The sequence below is a fragment of the Pongo pygmaeus genome, chromosome 1, assembly GCF_028885625.2.
Source record: "Pongo pygmaeus isolate AG05252 chromosome 1, NHGRI_mPonPyg2-v2.0_pri, whole genome shotgun sequence".
Taxonomy (NCBI): domain Eukaryota; kingdom Metazoa; phylum Chordata; class Mammalia; order Primates; family Hominidae; genus Pongo; species Pongo pygmaeus.
The window spans coordinates 160,143,174-160,168,287 of NC_072373.2; the positions used below are offsets into that span (position 1 = coordinate 160,143,174).

Below are 25,114 nucleotides of genomic sequence, written 5' to 3' on the forward strand. Positions count from 1 at the left end.
GTGATCATGTGGCTAGAAGGAAATTGTTTTTTTGGAGGAAAACACCAGAGGATATAAATGGCTTCACATAAACTTTGGGAAAGAACACCTTGTCTTCCCTCTACCTTTGCTCCGGGTTGGAAGAAAAAAAGATTAAATGGTTGGCAGGGGAACACCTGAAACCCATATAAGTAGGGCTTTGATGGAATTAGCAAAGGAGAAGCTCAGACCAGGAGGCTGGCTAAGCTGTGAGGGTGAGGATATAATTAGCTTAGAGGAAGTAAACAAAAACATTTGGCCTTTTTAGCAATGATCCAGCCACCAGAGGCCCTGGAATTTCAAATGACTAAGAAGAACCAAAATAGCTTGAGGACACATGTCACCAAGGCTGCCAGGGGTTCTCTGCCTTCAACACCCAGATATTCCCACTGAAAGGAGAGAGGCTGGGGAGATTGCAAACTACTTTGGGAATCCAATGATCACTTTGTGAGAGACATTTTGAAATACATTTCTTATTCACTTCATAATAAAATAAAATCTGATTGTCATATTATGCTGATTACTCATACACATAAATAAAATGAAAAATTAGGCGTTTATTGTAGATGCTTAGTTATTGCCAGATGGAAATAAAGCTATACCCAGATACACACATATTCAGATTGGACTAGTTTTAGAATTACATAAAGAAGGCTAGGCAAACTTAACCACAGTTCCTGATGTTTAAGTTTTGGAAAGTTAACTTTAAAAATAAATTTTGAGTAACTTGAGACAAATCTATTCCCACATACTTGGAATGGGCATACCTGAAGGAAGTGTGGCTAAAATAATGGGAGATAGGAGCAAAATATTTGGAAAAACACAAGTTAGAGAAGAACTATTAAACTGGTGGGCATAATAATTAAACTGAACAATTAAAGAACATCAAAACTTTAAACACTCAAGACTTACTGAGAAAGTGGTTTCTGTCTCATTAGGTTTTGGGTGATTGATACAACCTGAGAGGTTTAGTAAAAAAACACATAAACTGCTTAAAATAAGCTCAAAGCTCTTTTTTTTTTTTCTTAAATTGTGTAAATTTAGAGCATTGTTCCAAATTTTCTCAAAAGAGAAAGGAAAGGGGTGTTGTTAGCAATTGTATCCGCACAAGGGGCATAAAAACGGACTGTGTAAGGCCATCCCAGCACTTTGGGAGGCCGAGGCGGTCGGATCGATAGAGCCCAGGAGTTCAAGACCAGCCTGGGCAACATGGAGAAAACCTGTCTACTAAAAATACAAAAATTAGCCGGGCGTGGTGGTGCATGCCTGTAGTCCCAGCTACTCGGGAGGCTGAGGCAGGAAAATCGTTTGAACCCAGGAGGTGGAGGTTGCAGTGAGCCGAGATCGCGCCACTGCACTCCAGCCTGGGCGACAGAGCGACACTGTCTCAATACAAACAAACAAAAAACACCCACGACAATAACAAAAATCGGACTGTGTAGAGCCTGTGCTCCCCCAAGCTAGAGAATTGCCAAGGCTGGGATTTAAAATGTAGATATGAGGTCTCCATCTAGTGGTGGCTCTTCTGAACTGCAGGCACATGTTTCTTTAAAAGAGTATGTAGATGTGTACAACTAAATATGAGGATAGTATTTGTCAGAGTTGAACGCAGTAATTTAAACTAGAGGATTTTATTGAGATGAAACACAATTTGTTGCTTTATAAGGGTGGGTTACAGAGGGAAATGTTCACCCGTTCGCTCCAGGAATTTAAGAATAGCATGAATCCTTCCCTGAAGATAGACAGATGAACCAGATCCTCTCAAGGTCCCTTTCTGTCTTATGATAGGACAATAATTTTGCTTCTTTCTCCACAGAGCTTTTACCTATAGCCACACTGTCTGACATTAGTCTTTATTTAAGAAAAGTACAGCCGGGCGCGGTGGCTCACACCTGTAATGCCAGTACTTTGGGAGTCCGAGGTGGGTGAATCACGAGGTCAGGAGTTCAAGACCAGCCTGGCCAAGAAGGTGAAACTCCGTCTCTACTAAAAATACAAAAAATTAGCCGGGTGCAGTGGCAGGCGCCTGTAATCTCAGCTACTCGGGAGGCTGAGGCAGGAGAATCGCTTGAACTTGGAGGGCGGAGGTTGCAGTGAGTTGAGATTGTGCCACTGCACTCCAGCCTCCAGCCTGATGACAGAGTGAGACTCTGTCTCAAAAAAAAAAAAAAAAAAAAAAAAGAAAAGAAAAGTACTCTGGTAATTTTTAAAAATGAGATAACTTTTTTCCTTGTTCTGAGAAGTTGTATGACTAAAGCATTACCTATGACGTTAGAAAAAAATAGTTTCTAGAAATGAATAGCAATCAAATATATTTCTAATATGCACCTTATTTTTCACTGTAAATTCTTCTTTTGACACCTGGAAGAGCAGGAGGGAAGCCAGAAACCAAGAAGAGCTGAACGATTACTCCTCTGGCCGAGAGAGAGCAGAGAGAGAGAGGAAGGGAATTCAGGGCTGTCGGAAGAAGGGGCATGGTCACCAGAATGAAGAGACTGGAGGATATGCCTGAATCTGATTTCTTTTATCCAGTTCCTCTCTGATTCTCTGTATCAGTCCTCTATCGCCCTTCTTTTGTCTTTCTCATTCTTTCTTCCTTAATAACTTACTAAATCCCCTCTTTCCCAGCCCTAGTCTGTTCTTGTTCCTACTCACTCATTATTCTCATTATTCTAAAATGCTCTTACTTAAAAATATTTCATTAAAGTACTCTTACTATTCTAAAATATTCTTACTATCCTAAGATAATGTCACTCTCTCAATTAATATTTCACTTTTCCAGTTCATTTTTCATTCATTTTTGTTCAAAGAGACATTGGCATTCTTTTACCCACGTAAATGTATAGACACTGGACTATAAGATACCAAAGAGTAGGCCCCTGGAGAGTTTGAGGCATCATGCTATTAAAGACAGCAATGGTGGCTGTTTCCTTCAAGATATACTATGCCTTTATCTAAATCTTTCTAAATCAAGAATTTTATGAAAAGAAGACATAATTAACTTGATAGTTATTAAGTTCTCTTTATACAAAGAAATTAAAAAGCAGAGGTAGAATAGGGGTAATTAATATTAATAGTATAAGTAAAAGCGTCAATGACAAAACATTTAGTGTTTTGGAATATTTCACTCAATTCTGGAGTCACTTTGCTATGAAACCCAAATAGAAAGACATGGGAAATATTTTTGTGAGAAAGCTAGGACAGAAATGTTTTACTTGAAAGGACATTAAGGTCCCACAAGGTAATAAAGGGATTGTGGTTAGGAGCTTACCAACCTGGGGCTCTTAGATATCATTAGATTCCCAGGTAGATATCATTTTTCTTTTAAGGGGCTGGATTCCATTTTTTGTCCCTTCAGGGGAAGGATCTAATGAAGCCAAAGATCGTGGCAGTATAAATAGCATGCTCTCTTTCTACTTTGAGATCAACAGGCCAGATTCTATCTCTATAAAAGTTTGGGAGGGGTAATATGGTTTTGTCAAGGTACAAAATTTTTTTTCTGTGTTCTATCTAAATAGTTAATCATATCAATTATATAGCTTTTATAGTGGCTTGATAATTTTGGCTGAACTATATGACATCTTCACTTTAGGGATATAGGGGGTGGGATCTATTCATGAGATGACGCCAAAATGCAGTGTGTAAACATTGTCATGCTCAACTGTGGCCAAAGGCCTGTGGACAGACTATTCTTTCATCTACTTATAGGACGGGCAGCATTTGGCAGCAGTTTAATTAAAATTTAGAGCTAAATAGGGGGCTGGAGACCCCTTTCTCTCAACTACACTTCTGTAGCCTCGTCTCTCTCATGACATCTTTTATTCTTCCCTCCACCTCCAAATTGTAAAAATTGCTTAGGTAACGTAATCTACCAAGTGACAATGTGCATGACTTCTTCTCAAAGAGAAATGAAACCCAAGTGAATCAAAAGGATAGATATGATGTGCTCCAATGAAATAAAAGCCACTTCTAAAACATTTTGAATGGTGTTACTTTTTGGATAGTGATAAGGTCCTTAGAACACATAAAAGGAAAATTAAATGTAACTGCTGAGACACAGCAGAAAAGACCAAAAATGTCTTAGAAAAATGCTGAAGAGAGGAGGAAGACTGATTTAAAAAGGAGAAATTTTTTTAACGGGAATTGTGAGTCAACTGAGAAGATGAAAGGTTGGTAGTTTAAAGTTACACAAATTCAACATCAACTTGCTGTTTAATTCAATATTTATAAAGTACACTATGTGCCAGGCCTGTCATCCACTTAATAATTACACAAATATTTATTGAGAACCTATACTATGCTTCTGACACTATGACAGGCATTAAGAATATATGGTAAACAAAACATCTGGTCATTTTACCTCTCCTGAGGCTCTTCTGTCTAGAAGGCCTTTGTTAAGTATTGTCTGATCCTCTCTCTCTAAAAGCTTAAAGTTCATAGGAAAAACAAACACCAAATAGCTATGATCTCAGGCAGAATGGGAAAGATACTAAACAATATAAGAAAATTAATATGGTAGTGCTGAGTACAGAAATTTTTTTCCATGAAGATTAGGGAGGGTTTCTTGGTTCTAGTGCTGTTTGAGCTTGGCTCTGAAGGCTGCATATGATTTTAATAATTTAGAAAGGGAATAGGGAGAGGAAGGCATTCCAGTAGAGGGATAGTGTGGGCAAAAGCTGAAATATAAAACACAGTGAATACTTGGAAAAGTAAGGATTTATACGTGTCTAAAACACTGAGTATGCATAGGGTGAAGAACAGAAAACAATTTCCAGATTCAGAGGATCAGAATTCCTTAGAAGAATAGATGTTGATGATATAGGGTATGTGTGATCCAATCTCATGCAAACAGTATTTTCAGGGGATCACTTGAGCAGTGTGTAGTGAAAATGTTCTCCACCAAAAAAGTGAAGTAAATAAACATGAAATGCAGCCAGCTGAATGATTGTTCAACTCCTTGCATTTCTGAGTGGGTCATTCTAACATTGGACAGCATGGATTCCCACGCTCCCTGACAGTGGTCATAGGAGGGACTTTTTGGGGCTGCTGAACCTAGAAGACTCTTTTCAAGCAAACCTCCCATGCTTTTTAAAGTGTTGAATTCCATCTCCTTCTCCCATAATGTCAGGGGCATACAGACACAGTGCTGGACCAAGTTGAGGGACACCATTCTTCATTTCCTTTCCTCTTTAGAACAAACGAATTGGCAAAATTCTCGCTCCTCTTCCAGAGATTCAAGAGATTCTGGTTGCTATTTATCTTGTCTAGTAAGGCATTCACACTTGCCACGTTTAGCCTATCAAATTTTGCCCTAAATCCTGGCAAATATTCATCTAGCTCACACTTTTCGTGACACTTTTTTTTTTTTTTTTGAGATGGAGTCTCACTCTGTCACCCAGGCTGGAGAGCTGTGGTGCCATCTCAGCTCACTGCAACCTCCGCCTGCTGGGTTGAAGCAATTCTCCTGCCTCAGCCTCCCCAGTAACTAGGATTACAGGCGCGTGCCACCATGCCAGGCTAATTTTTCATATTTTTAGTAGAGATGAGGTTTCACCATGTTGGTCAGGCTGGTCTCCAATTCCTGACCTCATGTGATCCACCTGCCTCGGCCTCCCTAAGTGCTGGGATTACAGGCATAAGTCACCGCGCCCGGCTTCGTGACACTCTTTATGTGAGCTGTATGAAGGTCACAGGAGCCAGCAGAAGACCTATCTGTAGCTCCAAATGGAACAAACCATGCGCAAACTGAAACAGATTTGACTAGATAAAGACTCGATTTCCTTTTGCAATAGGATGGTTGAGGGCAGGAACAGAGGGACTCACCACATTGCCTTGTACTGTCTTTGATGTGGAACTTCTCTCATCTTTCCTCTGGACTGTGAGATTCTGTGCTGAGGGGACCACATTACATCTCTTGTAGTACCTGATACGTAGTTGATGCCCAACAAATATTTATTTTAATATTTATAATCATAATATTTAATGTTTTTGTTATATTCTTCAATGAAATGTCTCCAAATGTTTTGAGTTTATGAATAATATACTTTAGGCCTCAGAGATTCAGCTACAGTAAATGTTTTCCTGTGGAGGAAATACAAGGGTTTGCTATGGAAATAAAGGTCCCTGGACTAAGATACTTTACTCTGGATGTAAAGATACTTGGCTATTTGTTAGGCTGCTTATTCAACCTGTTATCTTAAAGAAGGAAAAAAATAAGCACAAACAATATACTTGTGCAACAGTGATAAAAAAATACACTTTCAAAACTAGAGAAAGATTGAGTGATTCATTTAACTTTCTTTCAACACCAATTTCTACACCCAGTGAAATCTATGCTAGCTTAAAGAATGAAAAAATGCTGGGCACAGTGGCTCACGCCTGTAATCCCAGCACTTTGGGAGGTCGACGCAGGTGGATCTTTTGAGGCCAGGTGTTCGAGACCAGCCTGGCCAACATGGTGAAACCCTGTCCCTACTAAAAATACAAAAATTAGCCCAGTGTGGTGGCACGCACCTGTAATCCCAGCTACTCAGGAGGCTGAGGCATGAGAATTGCCTGAACTCGGGAGGTGGAAGTTACAGTGAGCCAAGATAGCGCTACTGCACTCCAGTCTGGGTGACACAGCAAGACTCTGTCTCAAGAAAAAAAAAAAGAAAGAAAAGAAAAAGTCACATAACCGTCTTTTTTTCAAAAAAGGAGAAGAGAAAATTATGCTAGGTTTCAAAATCTCACCTGTGGAAATTTGACCCAGACCTTGTCTTTAGGTAGGAATACATAGCGGTTCCAACCGCAGACTAATAAGAGTCATGGAATGTTTACATAAATGCTGCGTGAATTTCACAACCTTCCACCTTTTGAGGTGCTGCCACAACAAAATTGGGCACAAAAGGGGTGTTTTGCAGACAATTTGTGGAAGTATTGACAGAGCTGCAGAGGTATCCTTCTCATTTCTGCATGCCTTAATCCAGGCCCATTTCTTACATTGCTTAGTGCTCAGTGTGTTGTAACAAAGAGCATGAGCTCAGAACCCAACTGGGAAGACTCTACCAGCTGAAGAAATGCCTCTGAAGCTAACCAGTGAATTTTTTCCTCTCTCAGGTCTTTTCTCCTTACTTCCCATAGAACTGTTCTTAGGGAAGGTTGACATAATCACATGGCTAAAATCCCAAGGGACTCAATATTCCTATACTTTAACTGTATGTTTTTTAAATAAAAACTTAGAGTAGACTTGCCCCCTCGGTTTTTCAAAAATCTCTGAATTCTCCAAAGTAGAAGCTGCGCAATATATATCCTTACCAGGGAGTGTTTCCAAACCATTCTCTTGCAGGCAGTGTTGAAAGTAAGGAAGATTGGAACCTGTCTCAGTAAGAAGCTGAGAGGCTTAGAGAAAGTTCCTCAATCCAGCAAAACCCAACATTTTAAAAACAGAAGTGGAAACAGTTTTATAAAGGCATTGCCACCCCCACCATTGCACACAGGCTTTGTTTGTTGTTGTCAGTAACATTATAAGCACTCCATCTTTGGGCGTTGGTTAATGCTACTACTCCAGCTTCCTGCATCACCCAAGAAAGTTCCTCCCCAATTGGGAGCTGTAACCATCTGTTGATACTCAAGGCTCTCCGAACAGCTATCACTCTAAGAGGGTCTCTTATCTTTGTTTCAGCAGGATAGAAGCAGACATCCACTGCCTTTGGAAAAACATGGGGAGTTGGAGGGAGGGATGGATCTATAGCAGCAACTGCAGCAATGAAGACAGGTCAGTTTTACATGCTAGAAACAGAAATGCCCCCAGAAGGTTCAGGATATGACTGGAAAACCTGATTGCATCTACCTTAGTTTGTACAAGTGGTGCATCTTGGAAAATAGATTTCCTGAATAGTTTAGATCAAAATGGAGCTGACACTCAGGATCTTCTGTAATAGTGACCCACATGCTGTCCATACATAGCGCACATCTATTTGTCCACAGCCCACATTCTGTTTTCTTGCTATAATGTATTCTTTGGGTATGGTGTTGGTGAGTGATGGGAAATATCCTGAGCCAAGGCAAGATGCTTTTCTTAACAGAAGGTGGTTGTATTGCTAAGGGAAAATGTTCATGCAAGTGATCACCAACCTGGAGATTCTCCCCAAGTCCCAGATGATCAGGTAGCTACAAGTGTGAAGAGAGGACACGTTACCAACCCAGAGTTTGAACATTTAATTAAGCTCAGTAAGATTTAGCATTTCTGTGAAAGGAACTACAGTGGAACTTCAACCCCGCTTTTCTTTATACTAGATAAAGGAACCATCTTAACCTATTGGATTTCATTATTTGCATAACTTTTTACTGATCCAGTGTGCCAATAAACTTGCTGTTTGGTCAGCATATCAAGAATTAGTCAAACGTGTTGTTTGGTCGAATTTATCAAAGACTTTGAGTGGCAGTCCTACATCAGTATGGCTTTTGACTTGGTTATGTTGTATTCTTGCCTCTTGATAAGAATGTATTCATCAGACATATTTGATCAGTGTGCTAACGAGGGGTAGAAATTAGTTAAGGACAGCGTTAAGACTGTCCTTAACAGTTAGTAAACATACTAAATGGCAAGACAAGGTGGCAAGCACACTACATTTTCCAAAGCTTTACATTGGAAAGCTTAAATATTAATAGATATTAAATATATATTAAATAGATTTTATGATTAAAAATAAAATTTTTTTTGGTTTCTTTCATCTAACCATTTTGGCAAATTCAGATACTTTTCACTTAATATTTGAATATATAAATCTAATTTCTTCCATGTTTTCTCCCCTCTGAATCTTCTCTCTCTTTAGCTCACGAGTTGAAAGATACGTCAGTCCTATTTTTAAACAAGCAATTACATTAGTGATATGTGTTCAATCATCTTTAAGATTAAGAGCAAATTAACATTGGCTTGGCAGTCTCTCCTTAAAGCTGTTTTCCATCTCAAAGGTCATGATCCAAGGTAAGGTCCAGAAACTGAGATTGTTTTACATCTATGTATTAGGTTGGAACAAAAGTAATTGTGCTTCTTGCCCTTACTTTTGATGGTAAAAACCGCAATTACTTTTTCAGCAACCTAATAATTACAATTCTAAGTAATGGAGATACATATCTTTTATAGGCTTCAATGAGCAATACATTAGTATAATGTTGTATTTCATACTGACTTTGAATATTCCTTGTCAAAAATGCACTTATACTTTGGAGTTATTATGTATGTTTAGGTTATTGTGTTGTCATCAGAAGGCTGGAGTTATCATAGCAGAGCTTTAATGACAAAATATTATGAGCCTTGTAAATAGTTTTAAAAATTGTCCACTAATGTCTATTTGTCTTGCAAAATTTGCAGTTTTACTAGTAATTTTCATCACTTGCTCTTTCTACCTCTAATGTTTCTCAGTCTCCTCCATTAGATCTTACTGACTCATCACATATAAACACCTTCCTCAGAAACAGTCCAATAAAAATTAAAGACTAAGAGGTAGAATCTATTGGAGCCATCATGAATTCCAGTCCTTTTTGTTGTTAATTGATTTTTCTTTTCCTTTTTTTTTTTAAAGGCACACCCTTGACTTTTTTTTAATTGTTAAAATAACCAGATTATAATTTCAGGCAGCAAAATCAGTTACTGCAAAAAGTCAATAATCAAAAATCAATGTATAATTGGTTTTCATCACTTATAGAATTAGTGAGGTTTATACCCCTCAAGTGTTTAGTGATTCTATTCAGTCAACCTAAAAAAAAAATGCCTCTTTTCTACTTAAATAAATAATTTATTTATTTATTTTGAGACAGAGTTTCACTCTGTTGTCCAGGCCGGAGTGCAGTGGCACAATCTCAGCTCATTGCAACCTCCGCCTTCCAGGTCAAGCGATTGATTCTCATGCCTCAGCCTCCCAAATAGCTGGGATTATAGGTGCCCGCCACCATGCTCAGCTAATTTTTGTATTTTTAGTAGAGATGGTGTTTCACCATGTTGGCCAGGCTGGTCTTGAACTGATCTCAAGTGATCCGCCCACCTTGGCCTCCCAAAGTGTGGGGATTACTAGCGTGAGCCACCATGCCTGGCCTGCCTGTTTTCATTATTACCTGCCTGTTCTCAGTATGCAACATGGTAGTAGTATTGACAATGAGGTGCTTTGGCATATCAGATAACTTTTCCAGTTGATCAAGGATCCCTTTTCTCTTTTCCTCATCTCTGAACTGCAGAACAGGAAGTACTAAAGAAGTGGCTCAGGACAATGTTGTCACATCAGGAGTGGCAGAGGTGTTTACTAGGATTATGATCCTTTCAGCTGTGTGTCTTAGAAGGATCTCCTGAAGCCCTGGGTTTGATATAGAAACCATAAGAAAAAGACTTGGGGCAGTTCTATATCTGGCTCTTCTCCCACTTCTCCCGTAAAAGATTAAGAAAAACTGATGGGATGATTTCAGATGTTCCATTGCCACCAAACTACAGCCATGAGTTTTTTTTCTTTAAGTGATCTTATGAGGTCAGTAAAGGCCTCTGTCTTGATTAATGATGATCATCCTATAATATCTGGATATGGTGGCTTGACATGAGTTTTCAACAAAGAAAATTAGTCTCTGAAAGACATTTCTCATCTGAAACTCTCAATATATTAAAATGCATTTAAAAGTTACTTCTGGGAAACATACTAAATAGGCCAATCATTTAATCATTAGCTAATTGTCAAACCCTATAAAATCATGGTATAATGTCACCCTGACATAAAGCAACATCAAAATTAGTGCATCATCTATAAAGTGAAGTATTATTTTCTTCCAAGTGACAAGTTCTATTGCCAAAAAATACCACTGTACTTCTAATAAGTGACACTCATTTTAATAGACCCTACAAAAATACAATATTTTCAATGTCCCCATAAAACAGTTAACTTACAAATATTATTCTCAGAGCTTTGGTGACATCATTCAGTGATACTATTGTGAAAATCCTCATACAATACTTGAAACACTAGCATGTAAAGTAAATTCATTATATAACAAAAGAACTATGTAAAATTATGAAAGAGAATGCATGTAACCAACTCCGGGAAATTATCCTGGAAATTCAAATTAATATTGTAATTAAATTAATGACTAATATGAAAGATAAATATTTTGAAGGATTATAAAATAAATTTTGATCATTTATGCAGGAAAATAGTTTCGATGGAAAAGTAAATAATTCTACATTAACCATGCTTGTCTTTCTCTCCAGTGAAAAAGCATTCAGGATTTTACATACCTTGAAACTGTTTTTGGAAAAAAAGTATTTTATCTATTTCTGCCCAGAAAAATAGCCATTGAAATTAATGATACAGGTAGACCACAGCTCTGAGAAATTATATTTGAAGTTTCATATTTAAATACCAAGGGTTTAAAATCACCTACCATAACTTTCTAACAGCAGTCTTTCGTAATGATAAATTTTATCAATTTCCAAAACTCATTTTAAATAATTTAAAAAGTAGCAAATTAGATTAAGCAACACACAAATAAATTCCACATTTACAAGGTAAAGAAATCACAGGGGCTACAGTTTATAATCAACATGAACTTGAAAGAAATAAAGCAATACCTTTCCTGCCACCCATCATCCACTGCTTAAATTTGTGGTGAAAAAGACTTAACTACAATGACTCTTAGTCTGTTTCTAAACTCTGCATGTATTGTAATCAGCTAAAGGCATTGAACAAATTAGTTCATCCTATTTTTATTCGGGTCCCAGAGATAAATGGCTAATTTATGAAATATTTCACTCTGTGTCATGACAATTTAGCAAATGAATATGGAACCAAATATAAACACTTTATACCATATGTACAGTTACTTTCATAAGGCATTATCATGTAATTTTTATTGAAAAAGATTCAATATAGTAAAGTCTTATTTTAAGATATACTTTTTCTCTATCTGAGATGTTTAGTTTATGAAAATATTGTTTTTCTCTATATTCTTTTTGTATATATGCCAACATATACCTTGTGCTAGAAATATTTTATGGGAATTACAATTCTTTATATTTGTATTTTCTATATAAAGGCATATACAACTTTGAGGCAGTGTTTCTGATGGAGAGCAGAATTCATAAAGAGCTTGTGTGTGCTTCCGTGCTCCGAAATTATATGAAATCCACTTCGAGAAGAAACTTATTTGATTAAAAACAAAAACAAAAACAGAAACAAAACTGCACCAATGCACAGCCAGAGGCTGACAATTAAAACTAATACATAACCACATGAACATCATATTTATAGAGTTAACATTTTTTAAGGATGGTCAGTGCTAACATATAGTATTATACATTTGGCACTAATGTTTGCCATTGGTCCAGCAATTGGCAAAATTTGTTTCTATGTATAAATTTATTTTTGAACATTAGGTCTGGCTAGACGTATCTTCACTATTTATAAAAAATATTTAGACAGTAAGCTCACGTTGAATAACTAGGTCTACTGTGTTCTGGAAACTCTTCAGTAGTAATACAGCTTTTTCATGTTCCATATGTACAAAACTGTGTCCATTTGCCTGTAAATACACAAATAAAACAGGGCAATCAATGCAAACTATTATCACTGTATCATTGTTTCTATTCAGAAAATTCACGGGAGCATTGAGCAACAAAAAGTTATCAGTTTTTATAATTCACAATGGAATCGCAATTATGGAAGTAACTAATTTTATCCAGGTTCAACCAAATTTATCAATTCAACAAATATTTATTAAGTACCCAGTATGTCTTTGGCACTGTGCTAATCATCAAGATAACCTGGTAAATAACAGATAGATGTACTGGTGACATAGTAGTTCAGTTCCATTGTTGTTGTCCTGATTTGTTTTTGCAGGGGCTGATTGGGGTGGTTTGGAAAGGGGCATATGGCCATTACCTTAGTGTTATATAAACACTAATATAAACTCATCATCATGACCAAATATTTCAGTCATGCCAAACATGACTGGACACTTATAGTACATTTAAATCTTATTTTGACTCACTGGGAAGTTCTTGGTTTATACACTTTTATATTAGAGAAATATTTTTTATTTCCCTTATTGCTAAATGCAAGTGTACTTATTATCTATAGTAGTGGTTCTCAATCAATCCAGTATACCTAAGGAATGCATCCCTTGGGGATAAAACACACTGACATTAGTAACAGAGGACATGTCTGCTGTCTTCTGTTTAAGAATCATTGATATAAGCAACTGATATTCAGTTTAAACATAGCCTAAGGTTACAGTTTCAGAGTTCCATCTGTCTATTATGTGATATTTATGTCACAAAATGTACATTGTTCTCTGTATTGAGTGCTATGGGTTTCTGATTTTCTCTACATTAAGTTGCAGATTGTCTTGATTGGAATGATTTTTATTATTAATACAGAAAGAAATGTATCCCATAAGCCTTCACTGCCATAAAGGCAAAACTAAATACAACCTTATTGAAACTTGATAGAAATAAATCTTGGCAACTGAATGACTGATGGTTATGTAATTGTTTTCTTTGCGGTTTGAGACTCAGTTGATTAAGAAAAGAGTCAGTCGACAGCTTGGCTGAATAGAGGTAATAGAGCCAGTTCACTGGTTGACTTCTTCAATTTTCAATGGACTGATACTTATTTTGGTTACACATTGCCTATTTTATTTTACTTACTGTTTTTATGCTTTCTTAAAATATGATTAATATTTCAGATAACCAATCACTTAATAATTAGACTCTTTCATTGACTTTAGCTTTTTCAAATTTAAAGCAGCATTATATCTCTAGAAATGCCATATAGCCTTTAAAACTTAGATGAAAATTATATGATACATTATATCTCATCACTAGTTCATTAAAATTGATTGACTAATGATGTAGTAAAGAAGATTCCAAAATATTACACTTGTGAACCATAGTAAATCTGCCAGTAAAAAAATACTAGATGACAGAATATAAATTCTTGGAAATTCATGTAATTAGAAGTAAAAATTTGCTTTGAATTAAAGAAATCTTAAATACATTCCTTAACAACATTTAATAAATGAAAATGCCCACAGAAGTTGGCATTGGCTGTTTCAGTGTCAGGAAACAGTAGTTGAGTAGAAGTTTGGGTGTATTATACAGCTCAAATTTCTTGCTCTGTGTTATACTAAAAATCAGACAATGAGGTTACATTTGATGTTATTTCTGATCAGTTGGTGATGAAGAGTAAAGAATACAGCACATGGTCCATGCTTTTTTCTACTCTTAACCTGTTTCAGACATCAGGAACATAGAAAACTTGCATGAAATAATTATTTATTCCACTGTAGCTTTGAGAGATGTACTGACTACCTTAATGCCTTCAATTTGACCAAAAGTTATAACTTAATTGTGAAATTAAAATTGAACTTTAACAATGGAGTTCTTGAATGTCATACCATAATAATGACTTTGTGAGTGCTCAGATTTCTCTATCTGCAGACTCAAACCTAGAATTGCAATGAATTAAAAATCCACTGAGAATTTTCAGGGAATTGTTCAAAATTTAAATATCTCACAGTTAAAGAAATAAAAAATTTTCTAGGATTTGGAGGCCATGAATGGTATGTTGTTCATCATCATACTTGACATTGTATCAATGTTAAAAATATCTGTGTTAAGGGCAAAATTGGTATAAAACTTAGCAAATTAGTCATAGCTGTTAATTTGGAGTGGTATTTTTATCATGAAAGATCTTCAAAGAAGGTTAGTCGGTTCTCAATGTGATTATTTTAGCATTTTTTTTTTTAAATCAAAGAATGTCTGTTTTGTACTCACTTCCGTAGGCATTGTGTTAGACACTGGGGATGGGTAGTAAGAAAGAGATGAAACAGGAAGGCTCCAATCAAAGAAGTAGCCATTCAGGAGGGGAAATAAGTCATGCAAGTAACTAAAAATAACATAAAATGCCACATGTAGAATGAGCCCTCAGTACATATATGCTGAATTGAATTAATATCTGAAGAGGGAAATAAAGTGCTAGAGTAGTTCAGAGGAGGGCAAAGAAGAGAGGGGTATCTTCTCTTTGCTGTTTCACTGAGGCATAGAACAAGTGTGATTCCCAAAGGACCACAGTCCTTGTCTTGCCTCATTCCTGGAGTCTCCTCGAGCCCTCAGTATGTTAACAGTTGTTTTTTTTTTTTTCAGGTAAATTCTGTAACAGTATGTGCAAAATAAGGTGTTCAAAAATGGTTCATGTGTGGAATCATTTTTCTAAGAAATAAAAAAAAAAAGCACCGAATCCAAAACATGTGACTTTAGACAATAGGCTTTAGCATGGGAAGCAACCATAAAAATAAACTTACGTAGAGGGGCTATTTTTTTTAAACAAGGTGTTAGTTCAAAAAATCTCTTCTTCAAAAGAAAGACAGATAGCCCAATATGTAGAACATTTAGACAGATCTTTTTAGAGAGAGACAGAGAAAGGGAGAGAGGTGGAAGAAAGATTGAATCCAGCAAACCAGCTTACTTGCCAATACCTTCCCACCCCCACATTGCTCATGAAAGCCCAGTGTGAAACCTGTTGGTTTAGACTAATCCTGTCATTTTATAAATGAAAGACCTTCATTTTAAGGAGACCAAACAACTTGTCTGAGGTCAAACAACCAGGGAAAGGGCTAAGGCTGAATCACCTGATACTGTAATATTCCTTCTTCTTGTTTCTTTCATTACTTCACTGAAATAATAAGACCACAATCATGTCAAGTAATTTGAGCTGACGTTTCACTGGACATGATAAAATAATGAACATTTTTCCCTTAAAAAATTTTTGCTATCTCACCTCCAAAGATAATTCTGTTCTTTACAGTGGTTGCCAAACTGTGATTCCCATTCAGATTTCTATCACGTTTAATTTAACTTATTCTAAAAATATTGGTAGAAATAACATTTAGTCCTAAATTAAAAATCTACAAAAATGCTGAATCTCCATTTTTTTTTTTTTGAGTGGAAGGAGATAATAGAATAAATCTCAGTTCCAGAGAAACTTACTCTTTCATTCTTAGGACAGAAGAGCAAAATGAATTGACATTGTATTTGTTAACATGAACGTGGTTATCAGGCTTACATCTTGGATAGTTCAGACAGGGAATCAAACAACTATGTTACTATATTCGTGTAGGGCTTCTCCAGTTAAAATAAAGACCAGAAGAATCACAATATTCTAACTAATGGAGTTTTGCATTTTTGTTCACGTGTGTGTGTGTGTGTGTGTGTGTGTGTATGTGCATAGAAGAAGAAGAGGCTGAGGAAATAAATGGTGGTACTATGCAATGTTCATTGCAGGGTATGAACCCAATGATGCTTTGAAAAAATAAATGCATATGATTTACATGTATGTATATTATATTAGTAAATATATGCATACTATGTAAAAGAAGATTTGAAGAACAAATGCTAAATTAATAAAAGATTTAAATTTTATTGCCGCATTTGGCTACCTATATGTTTTATATAAACACACTATCATAGATTTGAATAAAATGTGTACAATTTTGAGGAAATTGCAACCTAATGAAAAATGAGAAATAAATGGCTTATTAAGTTGAAATGAAGTTACCAAGAAAACAATCTAAAAAGGGAAAAGATATTCTGAAAATTTAATCCTTAAAAAATATGTAATTAATGGGTTTCTAGCTTTAGCTGATTTGAAAGTATGAAGGAACATTTTACTATAATCATTACATTATTTCCAGAAGCTCTCTCTCCTTTATTTAATTTTTTATTTGATATCTTCTGTGCCACAAAATGTTTTTTAATTGTCTCTTTTCATGATTTAGACATGAAAAGACTGAAGGTTAATGAAAATAGTATTTGCAATTCCAACAAAAAGTAGAGCTTTGCAATTACAGCTCATCAATCTATCGTAAAACACACTTGGTTTCTGAATTTCCTCTCCTGTTCTCTCCTGGATTTATGTTTGATTACCTTCTGGTAAATGTTTTGTTAAATGGATAAATTATTGATGTTTATATTGCAGAAACAGTCCAGATGATGTTGTAATTCTCCTAGAAATTCTGTTGCATTCTTATTATCCAAAGCTCTAAGCTTAAAAATAGCCTCAGAGAAGGCCTGGCCACAGGGTTGGTGGGATTATCCAATAGGGAGGACAGCACAGATCATTTTAAACTCCAAAAAAAGAAATCAGCTTAGAGATATGGGCATGTGATTTCTGGTTGATTTAAATTCACCACCCAAGGGATAATCCTTTTTAAAGGACCAGTACACATAAATTTGGTATGTTAGAGAAATATTAGTACATTGATATCTTGCACTTTGAATGCCTACAGCTCTTAGAATGAGGGAAAATGAAATAACGCAGCGACCAAATTAGTGCCTTAAGAGCAAGCCTTCGTGGTGTTCAATCCTGATTGCCAGGTATTATGAGAAAGAGTAGGAATCTCAGATAATCCTCATTGTGCTTCACATTAACTAACTAGAATTAATTCTCATTTCAAATTTTAATCTGATAAGAGTACTCTCATTAAGTATTGGGATATATTTAGGGCTGAGTATACTCCATAATCAATACTACATTGACTCTATGCCAAGCTATTTAAAAAACTTTCCTTTCTATCAAAAACCCGAATTATAGACATTCAGTTCTTAGAGAGTTCATATGAAAAATTTACATTGCTTTTGTAAATGTGAGAAAGTTTGAAGTTTTAATGAGTTTTATTCTAGTATTTAAAAAAACCTTTGCAGAACAAAACATAAATAAGAATTTCTGTTTTTTTTTTTTTTTTTGAGATGGAGTCTTGCTCTGTCGCCCAGGCTGGAGTGCAGTGGCGCGATCTTGGCTCACTGCAAGCTCTGCCTCCCGGGCTCACGCCATTCTCCCGCCTCAGCCTCCCGAGCAACTGGGACTACAGGCGCCTGCCACCACGCCCGGCTAATTTTTTGTATTTTTAGTAGAGACGGGGTTTCACCGTGTTAACCACGATGGTCTCGATCTCCTGACCTCGTGATGCGCCTACCTCCGCCTCCCAAAGCGCTGGGATTACAGGCGTGAGCCACCGCGCCTGGCAAGAATTTCTCTTCTGTGTTAAGTACACACATGTACTGCAGCTTGAATTTCTCATGAATTAAGGCTCATAAAAGATATGGCAAGATAGAATATACTCAACTGAAGACTCAATTATTTGAATAGAAACTCAGGTGTGGAACTGATAATAGTAAATCTGAATAAATTTATTTCTTTATCTACTCTGATTTTTGAATGCTTGTTTCCTTTTTATCAAACATATCAAATGATCATCTCCAACAAATAAATTTCCTACCTTGATTTGCAAGCCAATTTCCCAACAAGCCACATTCCTTTTACTTTTCACAAAAAGAATAACTGCAAAATCAACCCCTAATTTTCAGGGGGCTCTTTGTAGACAGGCTGGTCTCCATTTTGATGAAGAGCTTGCTCTTAAATGACAGGCTCATTTGATAAAAATGACAGGTTCACTTTATCAAATGTTTTATCAGGCTCTTAAATGACATTTTATCAGGCTCTTAAATGACAGGTTCATTTTATCAAATGTTTTATATTCAGCTCTTTTTATCTCTCTTCCTGCTTTGTTTCCTGCTCTGTATAATTTGGGTATGTCTATTTCCAGGACTAGGTTGTGGAAGGCAGGAATTTGGTTACATTCATATAACATTGTTTACATTGCTTGGCACAATACTTTGTACACAGTGGGCATTTGATGCACATTTTCCAGGTAAATAAATAAATTAGAAAATGTAATAAATATGACACTATCAGCAAAATTTGCTCCAGAGAATCAGTATTGCGTAATGGTGTGAAAGTTGTCAGAATCAAATAGAGTGACTAGTGTTAAACAAAACAAAACAAAACAAAACAAAAAACCTGGCAAATAGAGCGGGGAAGGCCGCGAAGAGAGAGTTCTCATACTTGTATATCCGATAACAAACACTATCACAAAAGACTGCAAAAACACAACCTTACACAAAAACCACTGCAACTTTACACAAAAAATACTTCTGCAGGGACATCTGCCCAGCAATTGGTTGTCCAGTCTTGGACTGGCATCATCTTTGCTATTGATCTTTGTAGCCAAGGTAAATTATTTAAAAGTAGTTACATAATCCTTATTTTTTCCTTTAAAAACCGTTGTCTTTCTTTACCTTCCTGAATACACACATAGCTTACTATGGCATATGTATTCCCATTTCAATGCTCTATTCCCAAATAAACATCATTTTCTTTTAAAGAGTCTCTCTCTGTTTGTTATTTTGTTGACAATGGAAGAACTCAAATAAGTTATCGAACATCTGTCAATAATAGATATCTTGCAGGGTTGTTGTATGATTTAAATGACACAATAAAGACACTTAATGGATGTTACTTTTCTATTAACTAAACTACGAAGGATAGAGTCATCTTAAAAAACTTAATTTGTTTTATTGGTTTTCATGTTTTACTAAATAAATCAAAATATTTTTTGATTTTCAAAAAGTATTTCCTCAACATTTTTATTGGTTTTCTGTGCAAGAACTTTGTATATCATGAACAAAACTAAATGTATAAAAATATGCAGTCAAAATCTGGCATATAAAACCACACTTTAAAAGACAGTTTAACGATGGGTTCTCATTCTGTAACCCAGGCTGGAGTGCAGTGGCTCTATCATAGCTCACTGCAGCCTCAACCTCCTGGGCTTGAAGGATCCTCCTACCTCAGCCTCTTGAGTAGCTGGAACTACACATGTGTGCCATCACGCCTGGCTAATTTTTAATTTTTTTCATAGAGACGGGGTCTGCTATGTTGCCTAGGCTGGTCTTGAACTCCTGGCCTCAAGCAATCCTCCTGCCTCTGCCTCCCAAAGCACTGGGATTGCAGGTGTGAGCCACTGTGCCTGACCAACATAGTTTTTAACCTACTTCTAGTTCCCTTCTAATCCAATTGTATTAAAATCTTACTCTTCAATGTATTACATCATTATAAGCAATTATTTACCTAAACATTAAAAATTATGTGATTATTCCTCCATAGTCCCCCACCCTCAGTGTCTCTGGTGCTTTTGATTTCTAACCACAAATAAGATAAACTATAGAAATGTGGAACTTACTTGGCCTTGTTGGGAAATGCTTTAGTACAATTTTCAAATACTTTAAGTTTATTTCTTTAAGGGTCCAACACTTCATTTTAACCATAAACAATTTCTCACTCTTCAGGTTTTTTTTTTTTTTGGAAGTTTTTTTTTTTTTCAGAAATTTTTTAAAATTCAGAAAATGAACATCAACCCTTTCTTAATGATTTACGGTAATAATTGTGAACATCAACACTCTCTTAGGCACAGCCATGGCCCAGTTAGTTTGTTTCTGTAACAAACATTTCCCAAAATGTGTTGTGTGGAAGTGGTTAATTGATGCTTTGGTAAAGAGGACTGTATGGTTAAATATGTTGAAAAATATATCTGTAAGATTTCTCAGAGTTCTTAGCCTGTTTAGTACAGTGTAAAGTCCTGAAACAAGGGATAGAGTATGAAGTGATTTCAAAACTTAGTTGACCATGAACTCTTTTTTTTTGAAGATATGTCAAAAAATGTCATTGAGAAAACTGTTCTGTACTGAAAGTACAAAACTTTCTTTTAAAAGCCAGAAACAAGATTTTAGAAGTACAGTCTGCTTTTACTTTAAAAGTACAATGTACTCTTAAAATCTTGTTTCTGGCTTTGAAAAGAAGTTGCTCTCTTCTGTTTCTTGCTTTTAAAAGAAGTTTCTCTCTACTGCAGAGTGAAGCTGTTGGCTATGACTTCTTGCTTCTGGCAATGAGCCTGGAGCCAAAGGCTTTCACCTTGGTGGTCTGGACAACTAGATAAAAGACTCCCAGGTATGATATAAATTCTCTCTTATGAGTAAAAGGAATGAGATTTAGTGCATGGGCTTTGTGACATTAATTATGGATCCTCAGAAGCACTTTGTTTGTTTTCTAGCTTATGTTTTTGTTTCTTCTAGCTGAGGCTGTTGAATAAGTGAGCTTTACCTAAGCAAGAAAACTCTCTCAGCAAGCTGATCACACCTACTGGTCATTAAGAGAGCCATCAAATTTCCATTCAGACAAGGAAGCGTTGATTCAGTGTTTGTATATATATCTGTGTACAACAGATCCAGCCATAAACAGACATTTCATTTAGACTTCTCTTTGTGGAGTCTGAACTTACCTCTCCCATTCTGAGCCTTGAATGCCATATCTTGCTCGCTGTCTCCCCCTATCGCCATCCTGAGCCTCACTCCAACTCATCTCCATGTTTGACATTCTCCCAGTCCACAAAAAACTTATTAAAATCCCAGGGTTTCCTTTCTTCATGACTCTAACACATGAGTCTGGGGTCTTTCTCTCCAATATTCTCTCCTTTACACTCCATACTCACCCTTTCTAGCATAAACCTCTTACCCGTGCTCCTGAAAACTCATGCCAGCCTAGCCCACAGGTATTCCTCCTCCTTCTCCTCCTTTTCTCTCTGTTAAGTCTGGAGGAACTTCTGCTCCACCAGGAATAAACTCCCTTCTTTCGCCTCCCTCCACAACCAGAGATCTCCATGATCCCCAGTGCACCCTGCCACACAGATCTCCTCTCCCTCTCCCTCAGTGATTCACTGGAGGAGGTAAGAAGAGGAGGGTCTTACATCTTGTATTTTTTTTGTGAGTGGCCATCCTCTCTGTATCCCAGGATACACACTTTTATATTAATCACTCCATTCCCTTAGCACAGCTACAACATTTATTAGATACATCACAAAATCAAGTACTTTATTAGTTTCCTAATGAGTGCATACATTCACCTTGTCTCCCTAGCTTTTAGCTCCCTTAGGACACATGACTTCCCTCCTACCTATTAAGGGGCTTCTAATGATATTCCCTTATAAGACACTAATCAGGATGTGGAGTGGAATTGTCAATGATTATAGAATAGAGCAATGATAATAGGTCTAATGGGCATCAAACCCCATGATTTTGGCCAAGATAAGATGCTCTGAGCTGAACAACTTACCAAAAACTAACTTTAAAAAAGTAAAAAAAGTGCAATAATAATGACTCTGTTAATAGTCCAAGTATTTGTTGATAGACTTATTTTTGACAGTAGTTTCTTGAACTGTCTATATGAATTGTTGGGCCAAGGTTCTTTCTAAGACAAGAAAAAAAGAAAAATATCTAGCTTGTTTGAATTATTATCTCATTGATTATTCTCTTTTAGCATCTTGAAATACAGCCATAGACAAAGAGTATGTTTGGATTGCAAATTCCAAAACCCTTAAAATGATGATAAGGTAAAAGAGACTATAAAATTATCTTCAATTAAGTACCTTATTTATATATCTCATATTAGAAAAATCTGTTTTGGTTATTGGCAAAATCTGGATGTCATCAACTAAATCTCTATATATTATATAATTTCTCTTTCTTGCCAAAATTAGGCTTATGTATGGAGATGGGGGTGGGTAAATGAAGAGGAGAGGGTTTGGCTTCCCTGATTGAACAGGACATACTTGCGAGTGAGTTTTAGGTTACAACTGTGAATCATGTTGTTAACTATCAGGTACAGTATATATTTTTTTCCAGTCTATTCATCTTTTCAACAGAGTAACTATAATTACTAGATTTTCTGTATTCATATATATCTTGAATTATAAAATGTATAATGAATTAGACTGCATTTTTTTTACCTGTAAAGAACATTAGAAAAAAGAAACTGTGATGATAAATTAACAAAACTGTCATTTCAAATATTGGCAAATTCACATGGCTCATCCTAGCATATTTTTATATTCCATATGCTTTCAGTTTTTTCTCTTACTGTTATATAATTGAACTTAACAGAAGGTGAGTCTATGAAGGGTCAGTTGCTCTTTCCATATGCCACGCTGTCTTAGAGTAATTATAATGTGTCTATTCCGGGAAAATGAATAGTACAACAGAAAAATGATGTGAATATGTTTTAATTAACATCATCCCTTATTGCGCACATCTTCATGTAATTCAAATAACATGCTCATAATATCATAGCTGAATAAGAAAAGAGTGGATGGTATAAAGAGTTATAGAGAAAGAAAGAGATCTAATAAATTCTGGGTTTGGGAAGAGGGATTGGGAAAGATATATCTCTTGTGCTCTCTCATATATCTTTTGCTATTTGCTATCGGGTTAGATTAAACCTCAAAAGTATTGTCACTTAGGGAGGGCCATTCTTTTCTTTTTTCTTTTCTTTTACTTCGATTCTCCAGGTTGAACATTAAGCTTTGTAAATAAATTCGCTCCATTGAAAACACATGATTCTGATCTTTTAAGTGATAGATAACTCAATGTTATTAACCCATTTTCTTCCCAGCATTCTTTAAACTAAGAGACAATAGTATTATAAATAAATATATAGCTTGCCTTCTTAGCATCTGATATTGCAAACAATTTCATTTTAGAATTAGCCATTCTCATTTCTTTCAGAAAGTATAATTGGCCATGTGTGCTTTTTAATTAGTATGAATGAAACTGTAAATACATAATTTATTTGATTAAAGTCCATGTACTTTTTTCTTTATTGAAAGTGGGCTTTGATTTTATTGGACTAGGTACAAGTGAGTTCTATGGCAAAAATAAAATGTCATATCCTTGATAGTCATTTGTGGAGAGAAGAGACATCTTGGGTGCAGCTTTTCTGCAGTATTCTTGGCTGAAAATTTCTTCCTACTTCTTGCATGAGGAATCCATTTCCTAGCACTTTGCTGTTGTTTTTACCTCTCCAGGATTAGAAATACTGAACCCTCATAACCCTCACGTCCCCATATATAATTCTAGAATTTCATAGTCAGAAAAGAGCATTCTAATACCTTGCAAGTAGACACTAATGTCTTTATTTTTATTTTTTATTTTTTTGAGACAGATTTCTCACTCTGTCACTAAGCCTGGAGTGCAGTGGCATAATCACAGCTCACTTCAGCCTCTAACTCCTGGGCTCAAGCACTTCTCCCACCTCAGCCTCCTTAATAGCTGGGATTACAGGTGCTTGCCACTGCACCTGGTTAATTTTTAAATTTTCTGTAGAGACAAAGTCTCACTGTGCTGCCAAGGCTGGCCTTAAACTTCTGGCTTCAAGCCATCCTCCTGCCTCTGCCTCTCAAAGTGGTGGGGTTACAGGTGTGAGCCATCATGTCTGGCCTGACATTAACCTATGTTTCCATCTGCAAGATATACTATGTATAATTTTGTTATAATACTTACGTATACATTTCTGAATTCTAGCAAAGGGGAAAAATCTTTATTTTGCTTCTGTCATGGAGGAAGGAACTCTGTAACATTGGCTCAAGCTATAGCATACTTCTCTACCCAGCTTCACATTCTAGTAGGTAAGAGATCTGAGATTAATTGGCTATATTTTTTTCCAGACTGTAGGATTTAAGATAATTTCTCTGAAATCAGTGGAGAAAAAAATTAGCCATTTCCTTTGCTAATAAGCAGCACTTACCAAATGTTATAGAGTTATGTTGTTAGTTTATTCTCAGCTGTTTTTCACTACAATTCATACAATTTTCAAAGAGTTGAATTTTTGAGCTAGGAGGGATTTCAGATATAATATAAACAGCAGTTCATTTTACACACAATGAATTTGAGGCCATAGACATGATGCAAAATATCTAAGATCAAAGGACTAGTTAGGCTATCCAAAAATATAGAACTTCCATAATAAAGTGGTAAAGGAAAATTTTAGATTATTATATGTGTGGTTTTTATTTTTCCTCAGCTCTAGCTCAAAAGACCAACTGCTATTTACATCTTCTGCCTGCATAGAATGAACTCAGGCCCGCTGGGTGGTGTTTCTATTGTGACATTGGCACAGGCTGAAGCAGCTTAAACACTTTTCAGAGAACTATCATTTTTGAAAACTTGAGTAGCTGATTGTGATCTTGCTAATTAGTTTAAAATATTTCTGAGAGGCCGGGCGCAGGGGCTCATGTCTGTAATCCCAGCACTTTAGGAGGCCAAGGCGGGCAGATCACCTGAGGTTGGGAGCTCGAGACCAGCCTGACCAACATGGAGAAACCCTGTCTCTACTAAAAATACAAAAATTAGCTG

General features: G+C 36.1%; 1 protein-coding gene across 1 annotated transcript in view; it reads right to left on the reverse strand.

The window, feature by feature from the left end:
* Positions 1-25,114, reverse strand: part of LRRC7 (leucine rich repeat containing 7) — a 572,997-nt gene that overhangs the window by 17,496 nt on the left and 530,387 nt on the right. The window contains exon 27 of the mRNA XM_054482958.2: positions 12,468-12,558. Within this exon, the coding sequence (XP_054338933.1) occupies positions 12,468-12,558 (91 nt within the window). The remainder of the gene's footprint in view (positions 1-12,467; positions 12,559-25,114) is intronic.